The sequence below is a fragment of the Bison bison genome, unplaced genomic scaffold (assembly GCF_000754665.1).
Source record: "Bison bison bison isolate TAMUID 2011002044 unplaced genomic scaffold, Bison_UMD1.0 scf7180017864289, whole genome shotgun sequence".
Classification (NCBI taxonomy): domain Eukaryota; kingdom Metazoa; phylum Chordata; class Mammalia; order Artiodactyla; family Bovidae; genus Bison; species Bison bison.
This window is the reverse complement of record NW_011494861.1, coordinates 11,998,387-12,008,198: the sequence shown is the minus strand read 5'-3', so window position 1 is coordinate 12,008,198 and position 9,812 is coordinate 11,998,387. Positions and strand designations below refer to the sequence as shown.

At 58.9% G+C, this 9,812-nt stretch overlaps 1 protein-coding gene across 1 annotated transcript in view; it reads left to right on the top strand.

The window, feature by feature from the left end:
* Positions 1-9,812, top strand: part of PLEKHM2 (pleckstrin homology domain containing, family M (with RUN domain) member 2) — a 16,389-nt gene that overhangs the window by 4,403 nt on the left and 2,174 nt on the right. The window contains exons 7-17 of the mRNA XM_010850239.1: positions 803-862; positions 3,861-4,089; positions 5,200-6,039; positions 6,298-6,367; positions 6,513-6,603; positions 6,949-7,013; positions 7,333-7,421; positions 8,046-8,178; positions 8,362-8,552; positions 8,869-8,934; positions 9,498-9,657. Coding sequence (XP_010848541.1) covers positions 803-862; positions 3,861-4,089; positions 5,200-6,039; positions 6,298-6,367; positions 6,513-6,603; positions 6,949-7,013; positions 7,333-7,421; positions 8,046-8,178; positions 8,362-8,552; positions 8,869-8,934; positions 9,498-9,657 — 1,994 coding nt within the window. The remainder of the gene's footprint in view (positions 1-802; positions 863-3,860; positions 4,090-5,199; positions 6,040-6,297; positions 6,368-6,512; positions 6,604-6,948; positions 7,014-7,332; positions 7,422-8,045; positions 8,179-8,361; positions 8,553-8,868; positions 8,935-9,497; positions 9,658-9,812) is intronic.

The following is a 9,812-nucleotide window of genomic DNA, read 5'->3' as shown; positions in this document are numbered from 1 at the left end:
GACAGCGTGTCAGAGGCAATCACACACGTGGCAGCAAAGACCAAAAAGAACATCCTCCTGTCTGTAGTCATTTGTTGTCTTAGTCCAACGGCTGGTTGAAACAGCCTGGTTTCTTCCAAACCTTTGGCCTCTGTTGATTTGTAAAACTGGCTGTTGCCCCATGCGGGAAACCAGAGCCGTTTATGTACTGCACCCCACCTCATCTCCAGCGAAGGCGCTCCAAGCACCGATTCAGCCCCAGGGGCACCCAGAATTGCATCAGCATTGAGACCTTGACCTTCTTTGTTTCTGCCTGTGACGTGGTCCTCTCTCCCGGGGAGGGCAGTTACTTTCAGTCTGGTGTTAGCTAGATTTGGATTACTCTCATAGGAGCAGGAGATGGCAGCTCAGTCTGCTTGGATCGGGCTCAGGGAAGTCGGCAGGACAGGCCTCAAGGGAGCAGCCAGACTGCCCAGCGACAGAGGTGTCCCTTGAGCCCACCTCTTCTTAGCTGCTGGGTTTGGCGGGAAGGAGAGCAAGGGGTAGGAAAGGAGGTTAGGTGCAGGGGAGCCATGTTCTTCCGGGCTTGGAACGGATTGCCCGCAGGTCTTCCTAGGGGTCAGAGGTCACTGGGCCAGTGCCCGAGCTGAGAAGCAGGTGGGCTCCTTGTAAGTTCCCCTGAGGTGGTCAGAGAAAATACGGAAAGTTGAATTTTTCCTCTCTTGTGTTCTTCCCGTGCCTCCCACCCTGTTGCCCCCCACCCTCCCTGTCCTGCCAAACTACCTGTGTTTCTAATCTTCAGTTTTGTCCCTCGTTTTTGTAGATTATGATTTTGGAGATGTGTTTCCAGCAGTGCCGTCTGTACCCAGCACAGACTGGGAAGGTGGGACAGAGTCCGCTGTTACCCTCTTTTCCTGTTTTGCAACCTTTCCATACCAAGCTTGCTGCATGATTCAGAATCAGCTTGTTATTTATGATAATGTCAATGATCGTAATAAAGCCAAGTCTGGTGTTCTGACAGATGGAATTCTGCAGTAGAACTTGACCTTGAGGCTTAGGCCAACCCTTTCTCCCAGTGCAAGATTCTTCCCTTTATGCCGTGGCCTTGAGTCGCTGAGCGCATTTTGGGGACACACGGATCACCCCTCCCGATTGCAGTGCCAGTCATGCACCAGACGTGTACGGGGACTACCAGCTGTGGGGCCCTCGTGGGGAGATTGTTCAGGAAAACACTGCCTTTGAACATGGGGGTTGCGAGCTCCTTTAGGTCAGACGCACTTCTGTGTTACAGACATCAGGAGGCAGTGCAGACGGCTTGATCCACTTCTTAACGGCTTCCTCGTGGGTGTTTTTGGAGGAGATTGAGGTCTGAATGAGGGAAATTGCCCTAGCACAGCTGAAACATCCTCTTTGAATTTTTAAGGTCAACTAAAGTGAAATCTGTCAGGCACTTCCCTGTTGGCCCACTGGTTGAGACTTTGAGCTGCCAATGCAGGGGGTGTGGGCTTGATCCCTGGTCAGGGAACTAAGATCCCAAATTTCACGCAGCGTGGCCATAAAGATTAAAAAAAAAAAAAGAAATCTGTTCATCTTTCCACCCTGTCCACTAGGTAGCAGCAATGCTTGGGCCTTTTTCTACTGGTGACGCCACTTCTGGGCTTGAGAACAGCCCTGAAGCTATTCTTGGGATTCCCCTGACTATTCCAAGCAGAGGACGTATTTCTGAGAAGGTTAATCCTTCCTCCTTAAAGCTGAGGCCAAAACCAGACCCCCTGTTAATAAACAGCCCCGCCCTGAGGGCCACTTCTGCCCAGGGTGGGTGCGGGGTCGGCCTCCGGAGGAGGTGGTGCCGGCTGGTCACCCTGAGCCAAGGGACGGCGGTTCTGCTCAGATCTGGCCCCTGTGTTACAGCTGTCATCTGAGTCATGGATGATGGAGGCTCTTTTCCCAAGTAATGTGAGTGTGCAGTAGCTTTGGTTTGAGGAAAATAAGATATAGCTTTGAGAAAAATAAATTTATGTTATCTGGCCAAGAGAGTAGCATTAAGGAGTCCCCCATTTTAAGTTGAGATTAGCTTGAAATCCAGAATTCCATCATAACATCATTTATCCTTTCTGCCTCTCTTCTTGCAGCTCACATGCTGGGCATTGATCCCCACCCTCCCAGGTCTAACAACTAACCCACTCCTGACCCAGCTACTTTCCTGTGGCAGTCACTCGACAAGCAGGGCCTGACCCTCTGCAGCCCTCCAGAGCTCCTGTGGCCTGAGAACTAACAGCCCAGTCGCACTGCTTGCTCGGGCTGGGCTGGGCTCTGGGGTGGGGTGAGGTTGTCCCAGCAGTGACCACCCACTTTCCTGGTTCCTGGAGCGCTGACGATGCCCTGAGCCGGTTTGGCAGCTCCCCTGAGGTGGCTTTGTCTTCTCACACCTGGAGAAGAGCAGGATTTGGAGGCAGCTCTGGGCCCTGGGGTGGGGACTGGGGAGGCCTTTCCAAGAGCCCTGGCTTATGTACAGAACTGGTGGGTATCCCAGCCGGGACCCCACCACGCCCAATGATCTGCTTGCTCCACTCCTGGGACCCCTCCCCTGGACAGCTGCACCTCTCGGGGTCGAACAGGAACATGTGGACTTAGCAAGAGCCTCCTCTCAGACTGAAGGGCAGGCTTTTCTGCATCTGAGAAACAAGTTCTGGGGGTCCCTGGAGATTTGAAGAAAGGCTCCTATTTCACTCATGTTTCTCTAGCAGAGCTGGCAGCTGCTCTTTGCCCCCTCCTTTGGCCTTATATTAAAAGACAATGTACTTTTGATGCCATGCTGCGTCAGCAGACAGCTACCCCGTGGCTTCCCAGATTGGGCCCTTCCAGATGAGGCTGAGGGTGGGAAGCCTGTGCACCACGTCTCCTCTGGCAGATAAGGGCCAGCAAGATGTGCGCAGGCTGGCAAGTGGGGCATGAACATCCTGTGTCCTTTGCCATCAACCATCACCCGAGCTATCCTGCCAGCCTGGGCGGCCTTCCATCTGCCACTGGATAAACACCCCCTATGCTTCCATGCTGACACTCCCTCCTCTCAGTGTCCCGTTCCAGGGACCTGGGATGGACAGTTGAGGGTGGGAGGGCTGAGAGGGGGTGGGAGGGGGTAAGAGACCAGCTCCTCTCCAGAGGGCCTGTCTCCCTGGGGGAGAGTGCCCAGGGAGGGCCAGTAGGCAGGCTGAGGTTTGAATGAAATGAAGTTCTCAGCACCTGACTCTCAGGGGAGAAGGGCCCACGAGGCATCTCTGCGGGGGCAGCGACTCTGCACATCTTTCTCCCACCTCTGCCCTCTTCACTGTGCTCTAGGTCCTTCTTCCTGCCCTTCCCCCAGCTCTTCAGCCTTAGACTCCTTGTCCTGGCCTCTCAGCGTCTGCAGCCCTCATTTTCTCGGATCCTGGTTCTCTTCTCTCCTCCTCTGTCCCTCTGTATCTGCCACCGTGGGGGTCCCTTCAGAGGACTTTGGGTATCTCAGTCCTGTTAAGGGCGTGTTGCGCTAATGGAGGCTCATGTTAGCCTGCGAGGCGTGCGGCCCATCTTCTGAGCCATCAAGGGCTTAAACCTGGAGCCTGCTTAACCTTGAGGCTCTTAACTCAAACTCGGCCAAATTGTTGAGATCTGTGAGAGGGGGGAACCCAGAGGGGGTGGCGATGGCGTTCCTCCAAGTTGCTCTTGAAGCACAAATCCCACGTCCTGCTGGCAGGAGGCTTCCACTCCTGAAACGGGGCCACCCCGGTCAGAATGCTCTGGGAAGAACTCGCCTGCCTCCCTCCCGAGATAAGGCATGCTTTGGGGGCCTGGGGTCCCCAGCTGGTGTCTGAAGGGCTGTCTCGTGTTTCCTGTTCTCCCAGACGGAGACCTCACAGACACTGTCAGCGGCCCCCGCTCCACCACCTCAGACCCAACCAGCAGCAAGGCTTCCACCAAGAGTCCCACCCAGCGCCACAACCCCTTCAATGAGGACCAGGCTGAGACTGTATCCTCCTCCGACACCACCCCTGTGCACACAAGCTCTCAGGAGAAGGGGGAGTCTCACACCCCAGACCTACCGGACACCTGCACAGAGCTCGAGGTCATCAGGTCAGCGGGGAGGGGGCCCAAGAAGCTGGGTGAACGTCCTGGTGTCCCTCCTGTCTGCTCCTAGCATCACTTTTTAGTCCACACAGACTAGGACCCACCCCCTTTCACCCCGAGGACATTTGGCCCTCTTCCTGGAGACCAGGTACCCCTCCCTGTTCAGTAGTTCTTTGATCAAAGGAAAAAGAGGGCCCGAGCCTAGAAGATGGGTGGCACAGGCAACAACACAGACGGCTTCAGGGGCCAGGCCTAGGCTGCCGGGGGCATTTGTCCAGTCCATCCAGAAAGCACCTTCAGCCTGGACTTCTTTCCAAGGGAGTTCTTGGACATCAATGCACAAGTTCTGAAATCTGTACCAATTCTAGTTGAGCATGGCTCACTGAAAGAAGAGCATCTTCATCACATTGACGGGGATGTAGAAGGAAGGAGGAGGTGGATGACGAGGTTGGAAACGCTTGGCCAAGAGCCTCCTCGGCTCTCTGACCTCCTCCGGCTCCTGCTCTTGAGTCCCTCCACCTGAATAAGAGGGTTCCCGGCCCAAGGTGGGGGGAGTTGCTCCCCAGTGATTGGAGCCAGGAGTCCCACTCCCAAAGGCTGGTTCAAATCCAGAGCAGCTAGAGAGGTTCAGACCTAGAGTTGCTTAGCCAGGTCCATTCCAGCCAACTCGGAGCCAGGAATTTGAGCTCAAAAGAATTTGAGTCTTTTGAATTATCCATTTCAATACCTAATGTAAAGTGAGGTCAGCTCAGGGTCAGCCCACCTCCTGCGGGGAGTCTGAGTAGAGGGGTCACTGGTCTGACCAGCCATGGCCTGTTTCCATTCCTGAGAGCACTTTACCCTAGTGTGCCACCAGCTAGAACTCACAGGACCCACTCAGGGGTTCCCCTGTGCCTTCCTCATGCTGGCCCTGCCTCTGCCAGCAGCGGGAGGTACTCGGCGCCTGAGCCGCGGTTGGCCCCTGGCCCAGGGTCCCATGCCTAGTGCTGCCTGGGACTCCTGAAGCTCTGATTCTCTGAGCTCCTTGCGCAGGTTCACCTGTTCTGACCCAGCCCACCTTGTTGCCCTCGGTACCGGTTACCCAGCTTTAAACCTCTCCCAATCACTACCATCCAGGGTCACCAAGAAGAAGAAAACAGGCAAGAAGAAGAAGCCCAGATCAGATGAGGAAGCAAGTCCACTCCACCCAGCCTCCACCCAGCACACGTGTGCCCGGCAGGGCAATGGCGACCCCGTGGTCAGCAGCCCAGGCCCTGGCCAGGGCTCCCCAGACACCACCCTGGCCTCCCCGCCACAGGAGGGACAGGGGCCTGGCAGCACAGTGGAGGGCAGCGAGCGCTCAGAGCCCGGCCAGGTGGGCCTCCTTATCCCCGAGATGAAGGACACCTCCATGGAGCGCCTGGGGCAGCCCCTGAGTAAGGTCATCGACCAGCTGAACGGGCAGCTGGACCCGGCCACCTGGCGCTCCCACGTCGAGCCCCCGGACCAGTCCTTTCGGACCGGCTCTCCCGGGGACGCCCCGGAGAGGCCGCCATTTTGCGACTTTAGTGAGGGGCTTCCAGCCCCAATGGACTTCTACCGCTTTACCGTCGAGAGTCCAAGTGCTGTTACATCAGGTGGCGGCCACCATGACCCTGCAGGGCCTGGCCAACCGCTGCATGTTCCTGGTAGCCCTGCGGCTGCTGGCCAAGAAGAGGCGGGGGGAGGAGGAGGACCAGGACAGACGCCTCGGCCCTTAGAGGACACCCTGGGGGAGGCACAGAAGCCAGAGGCCCAGGAACTGGACGCCCAGCTGCCCCAGGACGGTGAGGGGCTGGAGCCAGAGCCTGGGACCCAGGAGGCTCTTTGCAGACTCAAGGGAGACCAGCCCAGCCCCTGTCTGAGCAGCGCCGAGGACTCTGGGGTGGAGGAGGGCCAGGGGAGCCCTTCTGAGATGACCCACTCGGCAGAGTTCAGGTGAGCCAGTCTGTCTGCGCCACATGTGTGAGCCATGGCTCTCCTTGATCAGGGCACGCTGGGCATCTGCCCTCCAAGTAGGCCAAGCACAGCTCCTGGAAGACCTAGCCTGGGCTGGGAGGTAGGAAGGGGTGTGGCCCTCTGGTGTCGCCTCACCTCCGTGCGCGCATCATCTCCGTGCTCCCTTCGTCTCCGTGCGCCTGTGTGGGCCCTGCTCTAGCTGATGCCTCATCCTCCCAACACTTGTCCCCCTCACAGAGTAGACAACAATCACCTGCTCCTGCTGATGATCCATGTGTTTCGAGAAAACGAAGAGCAGCTCTTCAGAGTAAGTCCTGGGATCTCAAGAATGAGCAAGAGCCACACAGGGAGGGCATGGCTGGATGGGCCCTGCGCCTGCTCAGAAGGGGGCGCGGGCTGTCCAGGGCGGGGTGTGCACCTCGGGGTCTGACCTCTCTGCTCCGGCCCCTCAGATGATCCGGATGAGCACCGGGCACATGGAGGGCAACCTGCAGCTGCTGTACGTGCTGCTCACAGACTGCTATGTCTACCTGCTCCGGAAAGGTGCCTGCCGCCCCGGGCTGGGCCAGGGCACGTGGAGGATGAGACTGACTGCTTCCTCATTCCCTGCACCTGCCACCCCCCACCAAAAGCCTCTTGCCTCCCACCCCTCTACCCCCACCCCGCTGCCCCCGAGTATCTCTCCGCTGCACGTGGGAAGGGGCTGTCAGTATCCCAGGACGTGAGCCTGGGGGCCCCTCCATGAGTACCCCATGTCATTCTCCTACCCCATCATTTCAGATAGCAGGGCGAGGGCGGGTCCTCACTGAGAAAAGATCTTGGGAAATGGGGCACGGGGAGGGCAGAGAGGCCCCCAGGGGTAACGAGCACTGGGGTCTCCTCTCTCAGGGGCCACAGAGAAGCCATACTTGGTGGAAGAGGCTGTTTCTTACAATGAGCTCGACTACGTGTCGGTGAGTTCGGGCTCCGCGGCTGGTGTGTGCTGTCTGTAGGGCTCCGCAGGCCACCCAGCCTCAGAGCTGCAGAGCAAGGCCGGCCCCTGGCCTCAGTCCCGGGGGGGTGCCAGCTCTCATCTACCCCCCGGATGCCAAGGATAAGAACCAAGCCCATGGGTCCCTCTTCCTTCTCTGTACATCCGAGCATCCCTGCCCACTGCTTGGTGACCCCAGTCTGTGCTTCTTCCCTCCCCAGCCCGCCCTCTGTCTGGCCATGGCTGCCCCTGTGGCAGTCGCGGCCAAGCTCCGTGTGCATGTGGGGTGTGGTTTCCGGCAGGTGGGCCTCGACCAACAGACGGTGAAGCTGGTGTGCACCAACCGCAGGAAGCAGTTTCTGCTGGACACAGCGGACGTGGCCCTGGCAGAGTGAGTGACACGCCCCTTCTGCCGGCCAGGAGACAGAGCATGCGCTACTGGCCTGGCCACACCCCTGGGGGTGGAGGGTGGGAAGTGGGCTATGAAGAAGTAGAAAACAGAGACGTGTTTCGTTTGGAGCCTGCGGTCCGGGCAGAGAAGCAGGGGGGTGACAGACACACTGACCGACTGGTGACCTCAGACCCTCAGTGGCCCCCACAGAGGAAAAGAGGGCTGTCAGAATCACCCCCACAGGACAGAAAGCACAGCCCCTGCTTTGGGGCCACGGGGCCACTCCTGCACCACGTGCTTCCGTGGGAAAACTGTCTGTCCTGAGGTCGGGTCTTCATCTGAGTCCTGCTGCATCACCTCATCCGGGCTTCCCTTGTGGTCAAGACCCAAGGTCCCTTGGCCATTGTGAAGGGTTAGGTTTCCCAGACCACCGTTTAATGACCAAGGACTGCTGCCACCTCATTGCCCCACCCGCCACCTTAGCCACCTTAGCTCTGGTTCCAGATGGGTCCCTCCCCTCAAACCCTGTGACCCCTTCAGGTCAGACATCCTCAGGACTAAGCCCTGTCCCTGTGAGAGGTGGGGGCCCCAGGCCTCTGACAGCAGACCCCACTCCCCGCACAGGTTCTTCTTGGCTTCTTTGAAGTCAGCCATGATCAAGGGCTGTCGGGAACCCCCCTACCCCAGCATCCTGACTGATGCCACCATGGAGAAGCTGGCTCTGGCCAAATTTGTGGCCCAGGAATCTAAGTGTGAGGTAAGAACCCGGGGAGGAGAGGCTGTTGTCCCCGAGATGCGAGCCCTGGTGTCAGGGTCACGAGGTGCAGACAGCGGTCTTTCATGTTTCCCTTCATCTGCCTGCAGCAGGCTCTCCCCTCCACCCCAGCCTAGCCGCCTCCCCAGCTGGGGTGTGTCCTCACCCTGCCCCCTCCCTCCCCAGGCGACTGCTGTTACTGTGCGCTTCTATGGGCTTGTGCACTGGGAGGACCCCCAGGACGAGTTCCTGGGCCCCACCCCCTGCCACTGCTCACCCCCCGAGGGCACCATCACCAAAGAAGGCATGCTGCATTACAAGGCAGGCACCTCCTACCTGGGCAAGGAGCACTGGAAGACTTGCTTCGTGGTGCTCAGGTGAGAGCTCTGGCCGGAGGTTAGGGTGGGGGACAGCACCCTCCTTCCCACGGGGATCCTAGAACTTCTCTGTGGTGTCAGCCACATAGGGCCAAGGAAGCCCAGGCCATCTCAGGTGCAGACTAGGGCTGCTGTCCCCAGGTCTGGGGGTACATATTCCCTGTGGTACCTCTGTAGATTTTCCACCCTCCCAGCCACCCCAGCCTCCTTGGCCTCTGGGTTTCAAGCCCCAGCTTGCAAGGATCCCCAGGATGTAGGCTCTGCAGGCCCCCAGATCCCAGCCCAGACTCACCCCTGCCCCATTGTGCCCCTGCAGCAACGGGATCCTCTACCAATATCCTGACCGCACCGACGTGACACCCCTGCTCTCAGTGAACATGGGGTAAGTGTCCTGGGCAATGGGGTTGCTGGGCAGGTATTGGGGCCTGTGTGGCTGCTGAAGGTCAAGGTCTAGCTGGGCCTGGGGCTCAACTCAGCCCCACCCCCACTCAGTGCCCTGGGGTCTGCTGAGCTCTAGGGGAACCTGGGGGAGGCAAAAGGAGCTCCCTGCCTGGAAAGGATCCAGTCTGATGGGGAGGCAGTCCTTTCCCTAGGAAGCGCCTGACCTAAGGGGGAGATGAACATACACACACCTGGAGGGACCATCAGGCCCACGAGGGGCAACATGTGCTGATTCTGAGAGGGTGGGGCTGAGAGCTGATTCTCCACCCCTCACCTGGCCCTGTTCAGTATGCGGAAGGACTTTGGTAATCCTGGAGATTAAAGGCGCTACACAGAAAAGAGTTGGGGCAGGGCTGCCCAGCTGTGGGGTCTGGACCACCCTCTGGTGTCCTCCAGCCCCAGACTCTGGGGCAGCCCCAGGTCTTCAGGCCTCGACCAGCCCCAGGAGCTCCCCTGTGCCACCTCTGCCTCCTCGACCCGTCTCACCCTCCTCCTCTGGCCCAGGGGGGAGCAGTGCGGTGGCTGTCGGAGATCCAACACCACGGATCGGCCCCACGCCTTCCAGGTCATCCTCGCCGACCGGCCCTGCCTTGAGCTGAGCGCCGACAGCGAGGCTGAGATGGCCGACTGGATGCAGCACCTGTGCCAGGCCGTGTCCAAGGGGGTGAGCGCCTTCTCCCCTACCCCCAGCCCGGGCCCCCAGGGGCCCTTCCCTAAACCCAGACGCATCATAGAGCAGCCTCCGAGGACCAAGACAGGACCTCCAAGGACCAGCCCAAGAGTCCACCCTGGAGCTTAGGGCCACCCGTGGCCTGACAC